This window comes from Poecilia reticulata, chromosome 11 (assembly GCF_904066995.2).
Source record: "Poecilia reticulata chromosome 11, P_reticulata-male-v2, whole genome shotgun sequence".
Classification (NCBI taxonomy): domain Eukaryota; kingdom Metazoa; phylum Chordata; class Actinopteri; order Cyprinodontiformes; family Poeciliidae; genus Poecilia; species Poecilia reticulata.
The window spans coordinates 27,935,466-27,959,663 of NC_088840.1; the positions used below are offsets into that span (position 1 = coordinate 27,935,466).

General features: G+C 39.3%; 1 protein-coding gene across 12 annotated transcripts in view; it reads right to left on the reverse strand.

The window, feature by feature from the left end:
• The window catches only part of macf1a (microtubule actin crosslinking factor 1a), a 213,082-nt gene that overhangs the window by 184,000 nt on the left and 4,884 nt on the right, over positions 1-24,198 (reverse strand). For 11 of the 12 annotated variants that reach the window (XM_081612962.1, XM_081612956.1, XM_081612954.1 and 8 more), the window contains exon 2: positions 22,776-23,010. In XM_081612962.1, the coding sequence (XP_081469088.1) occupies positions 22,776-22,998 (223 nt within the window). In that variant the 5' untranslated portion in view covers positions 22,999-23,010. Of the gene's footprint in view, positions 1-6,470; positions 7,286-22,775; positions 23,011-24,198 lie in introns of those variants that run through there. The other variant, XM_081612958.1, reaches the window with a different exon arrangement.

Here is a 24,198-nt window from a genome sequence, read left to right on the forward strand (position 1 = left end):
GAATATTAAGCGCTTTCAATGACTTTACACAGAAATCAATGTTGAAAACAAACTGAAATGTATGCTTCTATATGAGCCCTTTAGAAATAAGAACAAGTTTAAAGCTGATGAAGTGAGTTCAGTAAAAAGCTCCATTATTCCGTCATCTCCCTGCTGTCGGTCCAGAGGGGAAACCCTGATGCAGCTCTGGCAGCGACTGCTTTTCCTGCCAGAGCTGGAGAGCATGATGAAACAGGAAGTAGGAGAACAGGAAGGGGAGGGATGTAGGCAGAAATAACTACAAGGAGAAACATGGTGCAGAATCAAACTACTGGGTTTAAAGTGTAGAAATAAAAAGAAAAACGCTGACAGGAGCTGGAGCTGCAAGTGGATCCTAATAACTTTGGCAAAAAGCTACTAAAAAGGAATAAATGCACTAAAAAGACTCCAAAAACAACCAGTAATGTGTTCAGGGCTTTTTTGTCATTAGGTTGGAAACTATGTTGAATTTTCAAATTAAATAATACTTGATTGATTTAAATGTTTTAACTCGTATTAATTCAGATTATTTAAAGAGCTGGTGATGGCAAGAAATATCTAATGTAGCAGTCTGTGTTACAGAAAACTTGAATAAGCCTCTGACTGAAGACATCAGAATCAGTTTACAGGCCAAAACTTTGATTTACATGCATTTACAGATATTAAATAGAAGTTTGGGAACCTTAAAGTTAATAAATTTTAGAAGAAAAAAATGTTTTTACTAGTATTTTCTACCAACATCAACATCCCATAAAATAATTTATCTAATGTAGCAGTCTGTGTTACAGCGAACTTGAATAAGCCTCTGACTGAAGACATCAGAATCAGTTTACAGGCCAAAACTTTGATTTACAATCATTTAAAGATATTAAATAGAAGTTTGGGAACCTTAAAGTTAATAAATTTTAGAAGAAAAAAATGTTTTTACTAGTATTTTCTACCAACATCAACATCCCATAAAATAATTTTTTTTGTCTAAATATAGAAAACATGAACACGTAATAAGCAGCTTGTTTTTTCCCCCAAAAGATAGTGAGACATTTTCAACCCAAATCAAGTTTTACTTAACCGGACTGGAGATGAAGTGAGTCTTTAGATTTCTAAGGTTGCAGAGCTTTGGTCTAAAGACGAGAGGCGGAGGAAGAGGAGGAGGAGGAGGAGAGGAAGAACTCTATGGTGAGGGAAACCCGGAGCGATGGAGTCGGGAAGGAAAACTAGGTCACGTGGAAAATTCAAGCTGTAATGATCCGACTCTGGGAGCGGCCAGCATCAGAACCGCCGCGCTTCTCCAGACATGTCCAAACCATGCGCTTAGTGGGAAAATGATTCCTCCATATTTCAAAACGGAACAGTCAAAGCAAAGCAGACACAAAGCTGGAGCAGCAGAGACTTGGGTCGGCTTTTCACCGACGTCCATCAGTTCCATCCAAACAGAAACTGAAATCATCAGCGATAAATCGGCTTCTTCTTACTGCTGTTGTTTTGAGACCATTTTGAAGTAATATATTAATTAATAAATAGTAAAATGATGCAGGTTTTTCCTCTCAAAAGACCAATAAACTAACTTTAATCTCTGGAACTAAAAGGTATGTAATAATCCAATATTTGCCAGTATAATATCCAAAATGAATAAACAAAAATAACCAAAAACAATAAATAAAACTGAAACAACCATAAATGAAACATATCATAAAATTTCCCACGGAAATCATTATGAAACTGTGTTTATCAGCTCACTGCTGAAATGTTGAATGTTTCCACTGCTTTTATTTTAAAACAAGTATTTCATAACCGTCTTTAACTTGACGATCCTCCGAGTCCACAGAACCAACCGGATCATGTGATCCTGGAGTTTCTCTCCTAAAAGCTCGTCCACGTCTGCAGAGGTCAGAGTTATGACAGCAACTTCCTGTCCGTCTCCAGCTAAAAATGTCCAATTGTTCTGGTTCCTCTCAGATTTCCTGCTTTATATTCGGCTGCAGTCATTTTTTTCTGTCCTTTACCGAACCTTAAAGCAGCTTTTTAGAATCAGAAACGGGTGAAAAAGCTGAAGGATCAGAACCGGCTGCATCCTGCATGATAATAACGGCGTAAGCTGGGGATAAATAGTCGGACTGTTGCCGTTTCCCCCGGTTCCGACTCAGGTCTGGGTGTTTTTCCACTCGGACCCCATCATTACTGCTCCACACATCCTGCTATTGTTGCCCAGGACGACAAACAGCCAGCAGACGCAGTGAAAGATTTAAACCGGATCGCATGTCCACCTCCAGTTTCACAGGATTAATCCCAGCACAAGGACGCCGGGTTCCCGTTTTCTACCCGACGACAGCCGCAGATGACTCACACACAGCTGACGGGACAATAAAACCAAACGTACACACAGCCCAGGCTGCAGAGACCAAGCACAGAGCAATCCGTCCAGACTACCTTCAAATTATCAAGTTTAGCTGGTTAAACTGGTTTCAAATAAAGAAATTATCCTGCTTTCCTTGGACCTTTAAAAACCTCATGTGTTTAAAATAACATACCTAAATCTAACTGAGCTTTTCTCAGCAATTACAAACTTTATTTCAATAATCCTGCTACCAAAATAAAGCCAACACAAGACTCCATCAGAAATTTAAAATAATTTGGCAGAATGTTTTGCATTACAGAGTATGTAAACCTTTTAGAAATACCATAAATAAGGCTACAAACATTTTGCATTGCAAGAAAATTATGTTCATAATTTTAGCCTAATTAAAAATACAAAGTTTAACAAATGTATAACATTTTTGAACTGCAGTTGAAAACCACAAAAAGCCTTTTGATACCTTTGAGCTGGAGGAAACTAAACAAGCAGAATAAACTATGATAGTAAAGATAATTCATGACAGTGAAGCAGCTTTAGACAGTCAGGAGAAACGAGCTCGTAAATTAAAGACGCATCTGAAGCTAAACACCATAAAACAGACAAACAGCGAGCGCCGCTGGGTTCCCGTCACCTCTGACCCCAACTCAAGCTAAATCCATCTGAGCTCAAAGTTTAGCCGCTTCCCACCAACAGGAGGAGCGATAATCAGGAGAACCCGTCCAAACCGAACCGCTCTGGGTTTGGCATCTTCAGGCCAACTCTCCCCGGTCGCCACCTTGAGAGGCGGGTTGCCGTTCCAGAGGCCTGATGGGTAATCTCGGAGAACAGCTGTTCTACCTGCAGCTGCATGTGGTTCAAGAGGGAGACCAAACGATTTCTGTGCAAAAAGTTTTAAAAATGCAGCTACAACAGGGCGAATGAACGCATGAATGCTTTGTCACAAAACTATTTTTTTAGAAAGAAAGAAACTCCTTCAAAGTTTGACATCAACTAACCAAACCTGACATGCAGAGACGTTTAAACAGCTTCCACTGGTCCAAAAGATAGGCCAATATCTAGAGCTGAAACGATTAATCGTGATTAATCGATTTTGAAATAGTCGTCAACTAAATTTCTAATAGATTAATCATTAACTGGACTATTAAGACTCTGAAAATAGTCATTTGCTGAAGGAGCAGTAACATTCAGAGCAGTAATTAAGCCAAAACAATTGAACAAAATCCATGCAATTTGAATTCAAGACCAAAAAATAAATACTTTGAATGTAAATCTGTTCAACCAAAAACTCCTCAAGTGGCAGTTTTAACTTCACTGGTTCAAATTAGGTACAATTAAAAAAGAAAAAATAACTCATCAACTTTTTCTACCCAATTATTAATAACAGAGAATACTTTTTTCAATGTATTTATAATGGTGTGTAAAAAGGGTTTGGGTGGTTAAATGAAAAATCTGCTAAATGTGCCAGATTTTTCCTACGATTAATCGATAGAATAATCGATTCCTAACCCACTAAAACTGTTAGTTGCATAAAAATCAGAGTCCAAAAGAGAATCAAAAACATGTTTCTGAACTTGTTCACCTTTTTTCTTCACCAAAATAAACACAAAGGAGAAATAAATAGAAAAAAAGAAACATTTGACGGACAACTCCACAATCTGACCTAAATATTTATTTAGAAAATGACAAAAGTGTAAAAACTGAAGGGATAAAATGACCAGAAATCTCAAGAGATGCTAAATAAAGTCCAGACACGCCTTCCCACTCAGATTCTAGCTGATCCTGCAGGAGGAAATATTGAATATAACTTCCAGGAAGTTTAAAAGTGACGACTTGGATTTATCCATCAATATTTCAGCTGCTCCAGAAGAGCCACTTAAAGCTCTTCTTACGCTCCAGTCCATAATCACCTCACCTCTAATGCCTCCCTCTGTTATCAAAGTAAAAGCCAATCGGCTCGGAGATAAACTGCAGGCCGACCGATCGACGACGGCGCTGTAATGGAGAGAGATGGAGCGCCGCTCTTCATGGAAGCAGGAGCAAATCCATCGGCGATGATGTCCGAGGTGAACGAGATTTAATAGGATTAGTATTCCCGTTTCCTCCTGGGCGACTTTAACAACCGCCGGGATTTAATTCAGCATTCATAAAGCCGATAACGCCGGGTTTGTTTTACAGCTAGGCCTGTCAAAATAAGCAATAAATCAATTAATCACATGATGAGTTGAAACAAGCTCAATAGGTTCCACAGCATAATTGATCACTTTTCTCTTTCTGCCCAAAACTGGAAGACAAAAACCTTCAGCATGGAGTTTGTCTTAACTAGCTTCTTTTTTTTTTTTAAGAAAATTGTTTACATAGATTCATAATTAAATTTATTGTTTGTTATTTATTTTGAATAATTCTTCCAGTTTCTTTATTAGAATTTATAGTTTATTAATATTTGAGAATGTGTTCTTGAATTATTTATCATGCGATTAATTGATTTATTGTGACAAGCTTTTATATTACTAATAAATAAATACTTGACGAGTTTTTACTCATTGTCACATTTTCTTTGGATACTTTGTTTGTCTAACATCAGCTTTTCACATTGATGCTGAAAACTATCATTTACAACCAGTTAAAGGGAATAAAACTCCTCGTGTTCCACTTTACCCACCACATCCGACCGCCTAAAACCCAAACCCAGAGGAGTCACGTTTCAGTTCAATAATCAATAATTCAGATCCGCCTCCTTTTCATTACAGCCAGCCTCGCAGATGTGACCCAGAGTCTGCAGTCCCTTCCTACACTCGACCCCCCCAAACAGTCAGCAGCGGCCAGTGGAGGCATCCATTTTTAACGCAGCCCTGTCACTGGCACCATAAAGCAGCATTAAGTCTTCATGAACAGAGAGGAAAAAAGGTCCAGACCCGTTAAAAACGACTGATAGGCTTCTGGACCTCTGAACCGACTGCCGGAGCTGCAAGTTTAATATTTACAGAACAAACAGCAACCATGAGCCTCTGTGGTGGGGAAGCAAACCATTTCTGCAGGAGTATGGAGGTCCAAAAGGGCCCATATGTTTAACTGAATAAAAGCAAATGTGTAAAATTAATTCATATCTAATGTAATAAATGCATAAATTTACAAAATATAAAATAATTGTACTAATTTAAGTGTTTATTTCATGAACTCCTTCTGTCAGTCTTTGCCACCAAAGTCAGGGAGCAGAGATCTGATTGGACACTGGAAAAGACAGTTGTTGTGTTAAAGTTATGCTAAAAGGAATTAGCCTATTAGCAATTTCTAATTGCTAGTTGCTAACAGTATCCTTCTTTGCTGGACCAAAAAAGGTCCAGCAAAAAAGGATACTAAAATAATATCTCAATGTTATTTTGCTATGTAGCAGCAGCAGAGACGTCCCCGAAGCTAATGTCAGCATCCACAGTCCATTCTTCTTTTTATCAAAAAAAGCTACAGGAATAATCAGGAGTTACTGAAGAATCAGCTAAAAAGCCAAAATGCCACTTTGCATCAATTTGATGGCCAAATAACAGATTTGTTTATGAGCCTGTCTATTTATTCAATAATTTGGCAGCAAAATGTTTCTAGGTTTGATTTAAGTTTTGTCTCATATATCTTTATTAAAATTATTTTGATTAATAAATCGCAAACACTCCAATTAAACACAATTGTTTCACCAAATTCTGGTCAAATTTATTCCTAATTAGCTCTAGATTTCAAAAGAATAAATGTAATATGTGTATAAAATGTGTAGACAAACATTTCATTATTTATTTAGAACATTTTGGCACTTCAGGCGCTCCATACCTCAGGTGGGCTTCATAAAAGCGCTCCTTGTGTTTGTTTAGTGAAATGAAAAGTTTCCCAAGCCGATAGGAGACCAATAATGTAGCAGAGCTGGATGTTTCTCCAAAATATTAACAATGAAACAGGTTAGAGCCGGCTGGTTGTCAGCCGAAATATCAGCTTTCACACTCAGACAATCAGGGCCACATGTTTGGGATCATTTTCCTTCGTTCCTCCAGAAAAAAACAACAACTCTGTGTTTCCCAAACAGCTAAACACAGAGTCAAGTTTCCGTCATTTATGTTACCTTTATATCGCTCCAGCACATCTTCATACGCCTGGGCGAACTGCTTCTCCTGGGAGTGGTTTGTCGGCAGCAGCCCCGGTACAAACCCGGCCATAGTGCCTTAAAATGAAGCACCGATCGGGGTCGGCCTGCAGACTACCGCAGTGGTCCCGGTCCGGCTCCTTCCTCCGCCAGAGTCCGAATCAGCAGCAGCCGGTGCGGGCTTAATGACAATGATGCATCGGAAGCGCCCCGAAGCTTGCTTCAAAGCAGGGTTAGATAATCCTCAGGGATACCAAAAGAGAACAAAAAAGCCTGAAATGTGTCCAAATTAACAAGCAAGCGTCGGTTATATAAACGTTATCTCTCCATGTTAGCCGGTGGAGACGGAGCGGGACCGCAGCGGCTCCCAGCCCGGTGACCGCTGCTCTCTGTGAGGGAGGGAATATATCCAACACGCCGATAAGCGTCGACAGAAGTGCTCCCGTGGGTTTGTTTCCGTTTTTAATGCGGCGGAGCTCCACGTCAGTCCGTATCCAGACTTCCTTCCTTCCTTCCTTTCTAGCCCCAGGTTGCGTCCCGAGGATCCGCAGCGAGCGGCCGAGCTCCCAGAGCCGAAATGGCCGCTTGTATCCGTGAGGCTGAGCCTCTGTCTCCGGCTCCTCCGTGAACGTGTCTGTTTCTTGTCCCTCTTCGTGTCTCCGTCCCTCCCTCTTCTGCTCTGGTTTCTCGGTTCCTCCCGCTGTGACTGGCTGCCATCCCTCCTCTGCCGGCCGCACCAGGAAGCTCGGCCGCAGGAATTTCCCAGAGCCGGCGAGGAAGAGCGGCTCGCCGCTGCGTTACGTAGCGGCAGGAAGGTGGAGCTGCGGCGCCCCCTGGTGGAAGAAGGTGCTCAGTGCATGGATAAACAGTCAATTTGCTTATTTGACGCTTTCTGCTTCTCTTGCTATTAATCTCAAAATTTAGATTTTATTGAGTTTTTAAGTAAAGGCAATATATATTTTTCATTTAAACCATATTTTTTCAAACGGGTTTTAAGCTTCAGAATTAAGATACATTTCTGTTGTGTCTATGTTTTACTTTATTTCCAAGAAACATTTTTTGTCCTTTACAGTCATTTATTTCATTGTTTTATGAATAATTTGTAAATGAATATACATTTGCTATCATTCTATTAGTATAAAAAATTGTGCTCTGTTTATTACATAAAGTTTTCTTTAATTATTCATTTTTTGCTTTCCATTATTCGCCACTAATTGGCTGGTTGCTTTGTTGAGAAAATCTATCCTGTAAATAAGAATAAAATACTAAAATATTGTGATTTTTTTAACATAAATATTAAGATCTTACCTCCACCTCTCCAGGCTCTTTTTCATTTGTGCATTTCAGAAAATGTGACTGTGATTTCTGTCTTTCTATTAAAGCTGAAAGCCTTTTATTTTGAATGTGATTTTATTACTTTGTTTTGTTATTCTTAAAAACTACTTTAGACCATCGTTTAATATCCTTTTTGTCTGGGTGAACTTTACTAAGGCACTGATGGAAAACAAAAGAGGAGAAAATAAATCAATGAAATTCCAACACTTTGAATCTTTAAGTAACTGAAAGAAGGTTGGAAATAAAACTTTTTAAATTTTTTTGGCTTAATCCTCTTCTAAGTTTTAATTTTTGTCTGCATCTATTATTTTATTTATTTTTTTGATCAAGTAAATGTTTGTCATTGACGCCCAGGGTCCTTTGTACCTCTTTTTTCTGTTAAAACAATATCTCCACTTTTTTTTATCATGTAAAATACAAATATAAATTTTGTGAACAAGTCAAGTCATAACCTTTTTAAACATTCTTGGAGCACACCGCCACCTACAGGCTGATTGTGTTACTAATATGAAGGGAAGTCCAAATGGACGGGATCGCTGCATTTTTTACCCTTTGATCCAGCTTTCATTTTTTAAATAAACTCCATCTGCATGATTAAACAACATTGACTCTTTAGCATAGTTTGACTCTCAGTGATCTCCATGGAAACCCATCCAGCTCCAAACTGCAGCTTCACTTGTTTCCAGATCAGAAAGTTTAGCAGATGCCGGTAATCAAAGGAGACTCGGACGGATCGATGCTGAATCCTAAAAGATGCATGAAGGAACTTTCAAACCTGATGTGGAAAAGCCTTTCTGTGCAGCTTTAACCGACGCTGACATCAACACGCTGAAGGACGGATGAGATGGAAAAAAGCTTTTTCCACAACAAGATGATTCATCCGCTCCTCCAGTTTAAAGCTGGTTTTCAGCCCAACACGTGTAGAAAGGATAATTATTTTATTCGATGGCTTAATTAACTGCTACTTAATTTAATGAAATCATATTTTTTATTATTTAATAAGAAGTTAGTAAGAAGTTTTATAAGACGTTTGTCTAAATTTTCAAGTTATTATAATTTTTTGTTCTTTACTTAATTTATTATATTTTCATTGTCACTTTTTTCTGTTGAAGGAACCATTAAAGAATAATCTGAAAATAAAAACAAATCAAAATGACCACAGACCTTCAGACTGAACAGCTGGATCAACACTAACAGGAGGAAGAAACATCCAGCTGGATTTAGTTGGCACCTCACATCCAGGGGTGAAAGTAGGGGGGTACAGTCGGGTACTGCGTCCCCCTAAAAGATTTAGCGAGGCTACGCAGTACCTGCAAGAGAGGGGAGCTGCTGTCTGCTGTAAAACATGAATGGGTTCACTGTGCAGCTGTGAGTGATTAGTTTTTCAAGAACAATCTAAAACGCAACTTAATCAGTTAATAAATAACTTTTTTTCCTATTTCATATTGTTTCTGAACTGTTCATGCTTTGCTAGAGCAGGGCTGCAATACGTCGATCGCGGAAGGTTTTGAGTTGACCTTGGCATCAGGTGAACCTTTATAGCTCCACTGTTGAAAATGAGGCTCTAATATTCACAAATGATGTTGAAATAAAATCCAGTCCAACATCTGGTTTGAGGTGATTCCTCTGGAACCTGTTGGAGGAAAAATATCCCAACTTCAGAAGATGAGCTTTAACCTACCTAACAGAGCTCTGTTGTTCCTCCTGTCAGGATGAGAGTCAGGATGAGGAGGCGCCAGACATGGAAAACTGGGATGCTCTCCATGCCATGATGCTCAGAATTTAGGTCTCATGGCATCTCAAGGTGTCAACATTGCAGCCAGTGGGCTGAGGGAAATACAGCTTTATTTTGTAGCAATTAAAGAGCTACCAGCTTTTATTGCTTCGCAAAAAAATTGATCAGCACAGAAACTCCAAAGCACACAAAGAAGCATATATATATATATATTAGAGGTGTGCCAATCGATCGGTCACCGACCATAATCGGGCCGATTTCCATGAAAAAGTGCATGATCGGCGATCACGGTCTCTTGTTGCCGATACCGATCACCTGCATCTCATTTCTCAGCCTGCCTGTGCAGCTGGTCTCCTCTTTCCTTCTCATTGGGCAAACGCGCAGCAACAAATCCTAAGCGATGTTGAACTATAACGCACTGAGTGAATGAGGAAGTTTGCGTGTTGCGGCAGAAAATTGAAGCAGGTCAAAATGCATCAACACAACGAAGCTAATAACATAAAAACAATGCCATACTTGACGGAGTTTGGCTACATCGAGGCTCACTGCAGTAAAAAAGACATATGGAGGATCAGATGGCAGGTAAAGCAGCGCACAGCTACAAACACTCACCCAGATTAGCATGACGGTCAGAAAGCTAAACAAATAACCCGCAAAATTATTTAAGTCTTCGAGCTGCGATGTAAGACGCTGGTTCTGCTCTCGCTGTTGAACAGCGGAGCGCCGCTTCTGCTCCACCTGGTAGTGACTCTCACACCGAACCTCTGCTTAAAGCTGCAGCATCTAACCTAAAAAATACATTTTACAGACGTATTAAAACTTTCGCTGTCCTAACATGAGACAGATAATCTCTAAAAAATAATCGATCTTCTCCCTGCTCTGCATAATTACTCCGCTCAGTCAGAAACAGCCACTCAGAGCTAGCAGTAATCAGCTAGCCGCCATGCTAACAGGAAGTTTTCATTCAGTAACTCAGGATTGTTTATTGTAATGGAACCTGTATTTGCCTTTGAATGTTAAGTTTTATACTTGAATTTTTTTGGCAATGTTGAGAGGTTTTATTTTGGCTCTATGCATTATTTAGCCTCTTCAGAGCCTTCATATGTTATCAGTCTGTTAAAGATAGTATTACTGATAGCAGTACAATTTGCACAATGACTGCTTTGTTTAGTTTTCTTCTTGGAAAAAGTTATTAAAAACAAGTTTTTGTCTAAATTAAGGTGAATTCATGGTTCATTTTTCCACATAATGAAACCGGTAGTGTTTATGATAAAAAAATAATAATAATTATGTGATCGGTATCGGTGATCGGACCTCATGGGTGATCGGTATTGGCAGGAAAAAACCTGATCGGCACATCTCTAATATATATATATATATATATATATATATATATATATATATATATATATATATATATATATATATATATATATATATATATATATATATATATATAAAACATAAATTTAATAAATATTAAATTAGATCTGATGAGATTTTCTAAAAAATATATTATTATTATTATTATTATTATTATTATTATTATTATTATTATTATTATTAATTTTTTGTTATAGTACTCCCAAGAACTTAAAACTACTTTCACCCCTGGAATGAACTAATGCACTTGAAGGACATGCAAACCCCATGAAGACAGAAGAACCCAGAGAACCATTTCATAAAAAATAAAATAAATGTTTTAATCATATCTAAGGACAATTTGGAGACCAATTAACTAAACAGTCATGAGTTTAGACCAGAGGTGCCCAAAGTTGGTCCTCAACAACCAACATCCATCCATCCGTCCGTCCGGGAGAGAGGCGGGTTCACCCTGGACAGGTCGCCAGTCTGTCACGGGGCTAAGGGGAATATTGAAAAGCTGAAAAGGTTGTAACTACCACCACAAAGAGAACTAAAATGTTCTCCGGCCCTTGAAGACCAACTTTGGACACCCCTGGTTTAGACTGTGGCAGGAAGCCGGAGCGCCCGGAGAGAAACCTGTCAAATCTTTTTGTCCTTTCATCCCATAAATGTAAGAAAGTTATGCTGGCCTGAATCCCCCCAGGTTCAGGACAGCAAAGAAGTTTTTCTCAACCTCTTCTTCTTTTGTGTCCGAGTCAAATCTCAGTGCCGAATTATTGCACTTGTCTAGGGTAAAGCTCGAAAGAAAGCATGACCCTACCATATAGGGAAGTCCTGGACGACTCGACATCTCCAGTTTCCTCTGAGACATCTTCCCCGTCCGGGGAACCTGACACCTCAAAGTCACTGCTTATCGTCCCTTTCACAGGAGAGTTCTCTGGCAAAACCAGAGAGTGAACTGATGCAGCCAAAACTTTTGCTGTTATTTCAGCAAACGTCTTGGCTACACTGTCACCCGGAGATAAATGTTCCCCAGCCGGGGTAGATACTTCTCCGACTCCACTCCCGCTCTCAAGATGTTCTGTCGACGTGGAGCAAACCTCCCCAGCCGGGTCAGTTTGCCCCAAGACAGTGCTGTCGTCCTCAGCACTGTCCTGTGAGGTCTTAGTCATGTCTACAGCATCTGGTTGTTCGGAACAAACCTCCCCAGCTGGGTCAGTCTGTTCCTTGCTACCAGTTGGTAGACCTTCCCAAAACCAGTCGATCTCTTTGTCCTGAGAGACTTCAGGGACTTCGTCGTCAGAATCCTTCCCAGGAAAGTAATCGTCACAAATCTTTTTGATACCTTTGGAGACAAAGTATCCAACACCAAGTCCGACTGGGATTACGATGGGAACAAGTAACTTCGTAACACTGAACATTCTCACAATGTGCATGCAAATTTGGATCTTCGAGAACTGTCTAGATCCTGACTGGTGCATTGAGATTCAAGCTTTAGAACGTCTTTGATCTACTGTGAAATGCATGATGTCATCTATGACCTCATCAGTGAGCTCACTGGACTTCTGGGGCAAGGTGTTGCTTCTGATTGTTGCTGTGGAAGTAAAGGGGAATCCCTCAAGTCACAAAGCAGTGATTCAGTTCGAGAGGCATGCAGAGTAATGGGTTTTTAAAATGCAAAAACTTTGTGACTCCAGGGGTCACAAAGAAAAACAAATACTTGCCAACTTGTTGTAATAAAATAGTAATAATAAGTTGTGTGCTAAAATAAACTGGTTTTAAGACTACTTTTTCCTCAGTTAACTAGAACAGCTTAAAACTACTGAGTACTGAATTCATCTGTTGACAAAGATGCTTGGATTCGCTGCTGTTGCTACACATCAACACACCTGTTACATCATTTGAACGCCACTTCTTGGGAAATCACACAAATTTAGTTTTCACAGAAAATGTTAACTACACTTTTCTTTTAAAGTAACAGCAGCGTAGCGCTGCAAGGTTTAATACTTTCTGTTGAGATCTGCGTTTTCAGTGTTTTATTGTGAGGTTTTTCTGTGTTTATTAGTCTGTTCCCTGTGAATCTCTGTCCTCCCTGTTGATTGTTCCCAGCTGTGTCTAGTTCCCTGATTACCTGGTTCCCTGTAATTAAACCCACCTGTTGTCTTAGTCTCTTGTCGTACCTCATCTGTCTGCTCCCAGTTCATCTATTCATCTACATCCTGGCTCTGCCTGCGTCTACCTCTATTAACTGTTGCCTGATATTTTATACGGCTTCAATAGCAACAAAATGTAATTCTGTAAAGTACTGACTGAGGGAGGCTGAACTCAAGTGCATGCCTAACTTTTCTTGTACATATTTCTATTTTTTTTTTAAAAAAAACAATCTCCCCTCCACTTCACAGTTTTGTTCTACTTTGTATTGTTTTTTGTTTTGTTTTTTATAGCAATTTCCAAAAAACACACACTACAAGTTTTGTCACATGACACAGAGTAGAAAAGTTCAAGGGGTAGAAACACTTTTGGAAGGTTTTTTTTAATTATTATTTTTTATTTCCTTTATTTAACCCTGTAAACCCTGTTGAGATCCAGATCTCATTTTCAAGAGGGAGCTGAGCAAGTCTCTCTGTAAACTATTTTATTTGTGAGCTCATTTTTAAAAGTAGGTCAATTATACAAATCGTCAATGACACCAAAAAATGTAGCAAAACATGTAGATGCATAAAACTCATAAAGCAATTCGACCTCAGAGTTCTGCCTCACGTTGAAAAATCTCTGCACCTTTCCCCTGAAAACAATTAATTAATTCCCACCCTTTATGAATACTTTCATTCATAAAACCCTTGTAAGATACCAAAAATATTAATAAAAAGTTTCAAAACTACCTCCCTTTATTTTAGAAACCACGATTTGTGTCGCGCTACCTAAAGAGGTGCAGTTCACGATTTGCTACCAGTTTACTACGGCGTACAAAATACTATCAAAATGAGTTTCAGGAAATGAGTTGTACGACATTTCATTGACTTGATCAGTATTAACATTTGGCAGTGTTTCAAGTAAGCCCGTTAAAGATGGAGTAGGGCTGAAACGATTCCTCGAGTGATTCGAGTACCTCGATTATTAAAATTCCTCGAGGAAAATTGACCTGCCTCGAAGCTTCGTTAATTTATGTTTTGTCATTTCAGCCGGAACATTATTTGCGTTGCGCGGACCTCTGACTTCCGCCTCTGAGTTGTTGACGGAAGCTACGTGTTAGCAGCATAACGTCCAATCTTCAAGTTCGGCCCGTGGGGATTTTACTGATTGGTGATAATTACAGGTTTTTATCGTTTTTGTGGGACCAATAAACATCCTTAAAATGACCGGCGCGATGCCGGGAGTTCGGCAGCCTTTCTGCTCCGGAGCTGCTGGTTGAACGGCGGGAAGAAGCTGAGGAGGATTTCTACAGGTGAGCGGAGAGACTGAACACGGCGGGCGGCTGAGGGTTGATGCTTACAGGGTAAGAGCAGCTTTACGGACGAACCGCACAATAAACTTATATCATCCCGGTCTGAACAAACGGGAGGCGGAACATGGCTGGTAGATGAGTTTCTGAACGGAGGAGCCGTAAATATCCCGTGTTGCTCCCCCGTCTACAAAACAGTAACTGGTAGGGAAGCTCAAAGGTGGAAAAAATAGACTGATGTTGATATCCGATAGTAACACTGGTGTTATGGAAGATTTACCAATATTTTATTTCATAATTGTTTTTATCCGATTACTCGATTAATCGTAAGAAAAATCTATAGATTACTCGATTACTAAAATAATCGTTTACAACAGCCCTAAGATGGAGTATAATCTGCAATGTTTTATTTGACATTTGCTTAAAGCAAAAGAGAGTTGAGAAGACATGGGGCAAAGGTCAACTAGAGAAGCCAGTTAAACCAACAGTCATCATTTTGGACTCTGGGAGGAATCTGGAGAACCCGGACAGAACCATGCTTCCATTTATGTTATTAAATATTACAGTCTGCTGTTCCAACATATAAACACTCTCTAAACCCACATTTAACAAGCTTTTCCTTTGCTTCCCGCTCGTTCAGGCCTCAGCGGTCGACCCTGAAATCCTCAATAAAAACCAAGGAGAATCAAACTTTCTGGTGTGGCATCGAATCCCAGTCAGAGCGGAAAGCGCTTCTTTTCTGAGGCGGATGCGAGTAAACATGGCCTGTGCATTGAATGCTGCGTGTGTGCAGAATCCAGCTGCAGAGTGACTGCGCGCTCAGAGCCAAAGGGACATCGAGTTCTCAACACATCAACATGACGACGCCTCAGCTTCACAGAGATTTCAGCTGGAAACCAGGAAACAAATGTTTTCTCCCCGACCGGCGAAATCAGAAAACCAGAACCAGGATCCACTCCTGCATTCCTCTCTGAGCTCAGACCAATGAAACTGTGAGGTTTAAACGACTCAGGAGATTGAATCAAACCTTTTATGTCGGAGCCGTCGTGTGACTCGGATTAGCGTCTGAACTGATCCTCAGTTTGGACTTTTAAAGGCAAACTCAATCAGATTCAAAATAAAACCAAGAAAAAATGTGAAGAAAGTATGAATGAAGGTAAATAAATCAGATAATCTCTCCTGTGCTGCTGCCTGATAAGTAAGAAGAAACATTTTCAGCTTCAAAATAAACTCATGTTTTACTGGAGCAGCTAAATCTGTCACTGAAGAGGCCAAACTTTTATTAAATTAAACGGATAAACTAAAATAACTAATGGGTAAAAAACTTTTTTATAAAACTTACACTTCAATTTGTTTCTAGGAACCTTTAATTAATGACCTATGAATTTATGTTTCCCTGGGGTATAAATATGGCGTGACGCAGAGGAGTGTTTCTCTAAGAGAAGATGTGCTGAGTTCGTTACAAAAACTAAACTTCTTCACATCTCCTGTGAGATCAATGATTAAAATTAAATTAGTTTATTTTCCCATGATGAGAAATAAGGAAAACAAGTAAATAAAGCTCACTGTGGGAGAGCTGTGTGTGCATTATGGGAAATGTAGGAGTTAAGGTTTAATATTATGACTATTTTTGTATTATTACGAATTTTTCGTACATTACGACTTGCTGTTGAACGACTTTGTTATTGTATTATTTCGACTTTTTCTCGTATTATTGCAACTTACGTACAACTTTTTTCTCATATGACTTTATTCTCATTTTATTGACTATTCGTATTATTGCGACTTACTGTTGTGCGACTTTATTCTTGTTATGTTCTATTTCCTAGCCTGGCTCTCTTACTCCATCATACAATCCAAACTGAAGAATCTTTTTATTTTTCTTTCTTTTTTTCTCCTCTTTCTGGGTGTTTTTCTTCGTCTTTCCCTCCTCCTGCGTTTTTCTCCTCTTTTCTTTATGACCTCCCTCACACTCAGATTTAAAAGTCATCCTTTCATCGCTGCCTCTGTTTGAACCCCCCTCCCCTCCATCTCTCTCTCTTTGTCTCTTTCCTTCCCCTCATCATTTCTTTCTGCTCAGACTTGATCATTCACTCCTCTCTGTGTTCACACTCGCTCCTCTTTTCTCCTGCTCCAAATTAAAATTCGAACTCTCTCTCTCTCTCCCCTCTTTTGTATCTGGAGTCGGCCCCTCACTCCCCCAACAACCATTGTGTCGCTCGCCTTTTTATAGCCATGGAAACGGAGGAGACCGCGTCGCTATGGCAACAGCGTAGCAGCTTGGGGTGAGGCGTCCCTTTCAGCCGCCTGCAGAAAAAAAGAAATGCGGAAGCAAAGGAGCAGCAGGCAGCAGTGAGGACGCCTAAGTTACATGCAGGCAGGCTTGTGGGGTCCTGAATGATTACAGCTGCAGCATCAAACATCTGCTTTCATCAGATTATTGAATAGATGCTTAGAACAGATCAATGTGTGGATGTGCCAAAACTTTTTCCAGCTGAACAGAAACAAAACTGAAGTTATTATCTTTGAACCTAAAGATGAGCGAACTAGAATCAATGCACAGCTTCAGTTATTACAACTAAAAACCAGCGATCAGGCCCGAAACCTGGGAGTAGTGATGGACTCTGACCTGAACCTTCAGAGCCACATTAAGACAGTCACAAAGTCGGCCTTCTGTCACCTGAAGAACATCTCTAGGATTAGAGGACTGATGTCTCAGCACGATCTAGAGAAACTCATCCATGTTTATCTTTAGCCGCATTGATTACTGCAACAGCGTCTTCACAGGTCTGACTAATAAATCAATCAAACAGCTGCAGCTGATCCAGAACGCTGCTGCTGCTCGGGTTCTGAGTAAAACCAGGAAGATAGAGCACATAACACCAGTTTTAAAGTCCCTCCTCTGGCTCCCTGTAGCTCAGAGAATAGACTTTAAAATACTGATGTTAGTTTATAAATCACTGAACTGTTTATCACCACAATACCTTAAAGATCTGTTATTGTTGTACCAACCGTCTAGACTCCTCAGATCTTCTGGTTCTGGTTCTGCTCTGCATCCCCAGAACCAGAACCAAACGAGGAGAAGCAGCATTCAGTTTCTATGCACCACAGATTTGGAACAAACTTCCAGAAAACTGTAAAACAGCTGAAACACTGGGTGCCTTTAAATCTCAACTTAAAACCCACCTGTTTAGAGTTGCTTATGGCTAAATTAGGGTTAGAGTGCCGGTTTTGATGTCTTCCATGTTTTTATGTCTTTAATGTTTTTAATTTCTTCTTCTTTCTTTTCGACGTTTTAATGATGTAATGTTTTTTGTTTTTTTATTTTTATTTTTTTTAATCTCTCTCTTCGTCACTGATTATTTCTGTTTTTATTTTAATTATGTAAAGCACTTTGGAATGCCTTGCTGCTGAAATGTGCTATACAAATAAAATTTGATTGATTGATTTTTTTTTTTTTTTTTTTTGCCACAACATAAATCATGTTTAAGTCAGTTTTCCCATCTCAAAGAAATCTGCTAAAGAGTGAAAGAAAACGTCCAAGTTCATTTACAGAAACAAGAACTCAGAAGGTTTAACTGACGATGTTCATGTCCGGCTAAAAGAATCTGGTTCTCTTCAATGTGCTGCTTTCAGGAGAAAATGAAGAGCAGTTTGATATTAAATAATGTGAAATAATACCAATAAAATGTTTATAAGATAATCAAACCAAGACAGTTACATCCACTCATTGTGGGCGTAAATTAATTCATTTTTGGATTCGCGAGATTTAACTGAACTGAATTGAAAGTTTGATTTTCTACTCATCCAAAATTATACAAATGTATACATACTCACGCAATTAATATTAGTTAAATGTTTCATATCAAGTTGCCCCTTGACCATAAGCTGGAGCATCATTCTGCATGAACTGGAGAAACGTTTTAAAGCCACATGAGAAAAAGAATGAACTGTAACGAGAAGATATATGAGACTGGAAGCATAAGAGCAGTCAAGCACGGTGGTGGCAGTATTATGCTGAGGGGATATAACAATTTTATTCATTTTATTTTATTTTTTTACAAAAAAAATGGATGCAGTTGTAAAAAAGGATGAGGACTTGCAGCAGAAACATCACCACTGATCAGCAGCTAAATGAAAACGGGAACAAATGAATGAACCAACTCCACAAATTTCAGTATCATTAAACTTTATACACTCTAAAACGCAACAAGTGGACTTTACTTTACTTTACTTTAGTATGCACAAGTCATACTAAAGTTACGAGTTAATTTGCACGATTCAACTAAATTTGTAATTTTAGGCATTTTAAGAAAATAGTACACTTAATTTTATTTATTTACAGAAACTTAAGAGAAGTCGTTCTATTGACTTGCAAACTTAACAAATGGATACAGTTTCCTTCTTCCGTCTTGTTTGTTTCATCTAGTTTGTTTTAATAAACCTTAAATCTGAGCAATAACTCATTTCATCCTCATTCTTTGTGTAAGTCGACGTTGGCGGCTTTTAATCCCAAATTAATTCTCTCTTTCACTTTTCCATTCACATTTAGAACATCACGTCTAACTTTCTTGTTTTGTCTTTTAAAATCACAGGTGATTCATGTTTGAAACACAAAAATGGCAGAAATAGCATGAAGTTTTTCTCCCTCAGACATGGATCCCTGCTGGAAAGGCAGCAGCTGGTGGTTGGATCGTTAATATTCAGGCTCAGCAGGCGGGCGGAGTCCAGTCCGGACAGCACAGACTCTTTTTAACATCCATTTAAAACTCATCTGCTGCCCGTTGAATCTCCCCTCTGCTGCTCACAGTAATTCACTGAAGCTCTCAGACAGTGAACTGCGTCTGGTTGAGGAAAGCAGCTGAATGTACTCGGTTCTGCTTTCCAGGTCCCAGCTGAGTGGAAATCAGGGTCAGAGTAAACATGCAGATCTTCATGGAAAATGTAACATCATCACGTTTTCACGCCCGACTGAGTCCAGAACAGAAACACAACCAGAACGACGAGACGGAACCAAAACAGGACCAAAGCGGCTGGAGATTAAGTTTTATTTTATATTTCTGTGTGCAAAAATGATGATGTGATGATTTAAAGTGTAAATAATATGAGCAGACATCATGGCATCAGTTGTGACGGCTTGTAGTTAATCTCATTAATCTTAAATCTATTAGAATAATTTCTGAGATATAACGTATATAATTCTTATGGACATTTTCTGAGCTGTTGCTTTCATTTTTAAGATATAAAAGGATTTAACTAACTTATCATGAAGCAGCTGTTTATCTAGCAATAGAACTACATGAGTTTATCAAGCATCTTTTGCTCATTTTGGTAAATAAAACACTCAACAAGAACACCACTATAAAAATGTTTTAACGTTTTCTGAACAGTCAATTTAAGGTGTATAATATTCTCTGGTTAATCCGGTTTATGAATATAACTCGTTCATTGTGACCTACAAGGTTGATTTTTCTGCATGCTGCTGGTTATAATATAATTTTCTAAACATTTTTGGATAATTTGTATCTTTAGAGACTCTGTTACTGGAGCATCATGAGTTAGCGTTAGCACTGTGTCTGTATCAACACTATCTTTGCAGCGTTGGCGATTCCTTGACACTGAAATGAGGTTTTCCATATTTTGTGAGATTAAGCCACATTGTAAACTCTTAATTGTTTTGTTTCCAACTTTACTGCTGAATAAGAAGAAATGAGTCATTCCTCAGCAGAAAGCAGCTCTTCAGCAGCATGAGGTGGATTTAAAAAGGCAGGGAAGTGTGAACTGAAACACTGTTCAGTCTGGAAATGTGTTTAGAAATAAATCATCACGTGACGGACACGTAAGTGCATCTCTATCTAACACAAAGCCTTTCGCTCTACTTGCTGTTTCCGTGTCACTAAACGAGGCTTTTACTGTCTTCTGATCGCCTCCTAGCATCTCCACCACCCTCATTTTCTCACAACCGGCATTTTATGTAAGTGCTTTAATGACTGCTGGTTTTGTTTCACATTCAAGAACAACCAGAACAGTGATTCAGAGCTAAACTCTATATAACTAAAGTTTGAACTGAAACCAGTAAAACGAAATAAAGACATCTGAACGTCTTCCTCCGCTGCTCCATGACAGAGAAATGTAACAAAACCTCACACTGTTGCAGAACTAATCCCACTTTTACACTATTTCATCCTCAAACTGGTGTTTCCAGCTCAGGAACAAATCATTGCTTCCAGGAAATATTTGGTACTCTTTCACTTCTATTCTGCGTTTCTGTAGCATCACAGTGAAGGGAGACAGTTTCTCTGCAAGGATTACTGGATTTGTTCAGATATTGCAGCAAAAACATAAAAAATTATCACTAACTTAATTTATAAACTCGGGACTGAAGTAATGAATTGTCTCTGGCGTCTAGTATCTGCCTCAAATTAGTGTTATGTATTTTCAGGCACATAGACGCATTTTAATACACAATCAAGTAACTATGTTACCTTCAGTTGTTAAAGAAATGCTATATATATATATAATATAAAATCACTTAAAAGAAATTTTACTTTGTAACTTAACGTCTTGAAATTCTGTCTCTGTCTCTTTAAGAAGCTCCTGCTCTTTCTGAAACTCCACCTTCAGGAAGTTATCACAACATGGCTCCTCTATTAACCCTTTAACGTTGTCACCACTGAGCAGTGGCTCCTATAATGAGATGAGCAGTTCTACCAGGTGTTTGCTAATTGCTGCTGACTAGTCTGAAGGAGCTGGGTGGGGGAGGAGCTTTGTGCTTGAAGGCGGAGCTAGGTCCACACAGGCGTTTAGCACAGCTGAATGGTTGCCATGGAGACCATGCATGTTTCTTTCTCAAACATGCATGAATGAATTAAGGCAACAGTCCAGATGTGTATGTATATGGTACTGCCCCTTTAACAGATTTCGGTTCAGTTCCCTCTTAGTATTTGCAGAGTTTAAGACCACAACCGTGTATTACTGCCTATTTTACTTGTTCAGTCATCTAATATATATTAATATGAATTCATACGCACCAGAGAAGCTAACATCAACAGTCTTCGTCACTTCTTCTGCTCTAGCGGGGATCAGCCAATCAGCTTGAAGGAACCTGAATGGCGCTCATGGATTGGCTGTCAATTAGCATTGCGTCTAGATATTTTAAGTTCCCAGCTGCATTATTTTTGGATATTTTAGATAAGCTCTACAAAAGAAAATCCCCTTATAGGCTAATCGTCTGCAGTAATAAGGCCAGATCACTAATGTCTGGTGAATAAGAAACAAACTGAGCAGGAAGCTAAAACTCTCAGATACCGTCCAACCTCAGATATCAGACAATAAGCAGAGTTTCCTTTACAGATAAATTTGCTTGTTGATTCAGAAAGTACTGGAATAAAGCAAGTTAAACACAGGAGTTACAAAGAAAACCCAAAAATCCCAAAAGGTTTGACCAATTGACCAAACCTTAACATATCAGCCCCAAAGCTAACATCGATCCGTGAGGAGAAACATCTTCCAAAACCAACTTCAACCATTCCTTCTTTGTCTTTCTCACCTGCAGTTAGGTGTCACTCTAAAGCCAGCAGCTGCAGTTCCCCAAGTAATGTCAGCATTCTGTTAGCATGCTGTTAGCATTAGCATTTCCACGAACACTGAGCACCATGTGTTTTTGTGCCATTGTCTGCAATAATGAGAACTAAGCATATCCACAAGGCAGAATGTAAGATGTCATCTTCAGATGATCAGCATCCTGGCATTTACATTTAATGACCAACATTTACCTTCATCTTAATACAAGGATAATTACATCTGATTAAAGTTTCAGTTAAACGCAAAACATGAAAAACATGTTTTACTGTTTATTCGTCTGGAAACAAACCATACAGAAGGTATCAGACAAAATGTCAATGTGTTGATGTGAAAGTAGCTCTGAGTGAAACATGACATTTAAAGATGGGACGCAAAAATATGACAAACATGACATCTAATAAAGATCCAGTATTTGTTCAAGCAATAAACTTGTCTTTTCATTTCTCTTTAAAAAATAAACTAAACAGAAAAACCCTGTAAGTCAAATCCTTCCATTGACTATAAATGTAAATATAAATGTGCAAATTGACATTTCAAAATTACATTTACTTAATGAAAACACACTAATTTTCCCAAAAACTCCCCCCACGAGATGCCGCCCTGGTCGGTTACCCATATTGCCCATATCAGAAACCGCCACTGCACATGATTGATAACTGTTGCCACTGTTGCAAACCACAAAGAAGACAACAGGAAGTAGTTGGGCGCAGCATTTTTTTTTTAAATTTATCATGTGAACAAACTTATTCCTCCTTCAACAACGCACGCTGCCAATGCCCTGGTTTTACACACACCACCGGAGCAGCGAGAGCGATTTCCTTACCTGCGACGCGTACCACCGCCCTCTCCGCCGGGTCCAGCACCGAGTCCTGGCTCTTCCGTTTCCTCCTCTCGTGCTTGGACAGATTCCACGGCAGAGTGTCCCCCGGCGGCCCCACCAGACCCGACGTGCACGGGGACAGCGAGCCGCCAGAGCGCTCGGTGCGGAAAGACGGCTCGCTGACGCAGGAGCGTTCGCTCAGAGTATCATCATCCGACGACTCCATCGCGCCTCAACACTGCAGGGAGGAGATGAATGAGGGAGAAAGGAGGTCAGAGGGTTTAGAAACAGAAGAGAAACTGTATAATTCATTGATGGTGTGGAGTGAGATTGAGTTGTCATGAATGATGCAAAATATTTAGGGAGGAAGGGGAATAAAAACTGGGTTAAATCGATTATCGCGTGTGTTTTAACATGATGCTGAAGAGGAAAGACTCCAGGCCTCAGTTAGCAGGTTAAATACCATCATCCTGACCCAGTGCAGCCGTTTGGAAGAGATGATGGTTGGACTGGAACGACGAATCAGAGCTAAACATGTCTGGTGTGAATGCGCCCTTCATTAAAACTAAATTCTCATTTGGCCTGAAACAAAAACAACATTTTTTTAGATGATAAATACATAAAAGTTTTAGTCGAGACCAAAGCACCAGATTGAACTTTTTCATCCAGTTTTTGGTAGAAAGAGAGAAAATAATAAATCACGCAAATCAAAATGATTGAACTTGCCTTAATGTATCATGTGATTGATTGATTTATTGTGACAGGCCTAGTTTTCAATTCATTTTAAATCTTGACTCTTGTATCAAACTGGAATGAACCAAGAAAGAAAAAAACAGAAGGACATTTATAAACCAGGTTTCTAAAAGCTTCTTCTTCATTTTCTTTAATCCTCAACCTGCTTCTCTGGCATGAACCGCAGGCATCAAGTGGAAAAAAGAAAACGCAGCGAAGACGTAAAAGAAAAACTGAGTGTGTGTGCGTGTTTATTTGGACTCTGGAGACCTGATGGTCCAAACTGTCCATCACTGGATCAATAAATCAGACCTCCAAGTTCCTGAGGCTGCAAAATGATTTAAAGACCTGCAGATCCTGGAGTAGAAGCTCAGCTATCCTGAAATCCCTGCAGCCTGATGTATTTAAATTATTCTCTTCTTCTTTAGGAAATCAACAAACCTTTCAGAATAAAAGTCTCCGCAGTTACTGGAATCAACGTTTTGTACGATTCATCTGCAAACATTTGACCACAAAACAAAGTTGCCTCAGATAAACCCCATGAAGTGCTCAGACTAACTTCATTTTTCTCCAAGCTGAACGTCGCAGAGCGAGGATGTTCAGGTTAACATCTGTGTTTTCCATCTAAACTCCAGCTGCCAAAAGCTTTCCTCCTTTTCCTCCTGCTGCAGGATAAACCGCCGTCAGAAACCCC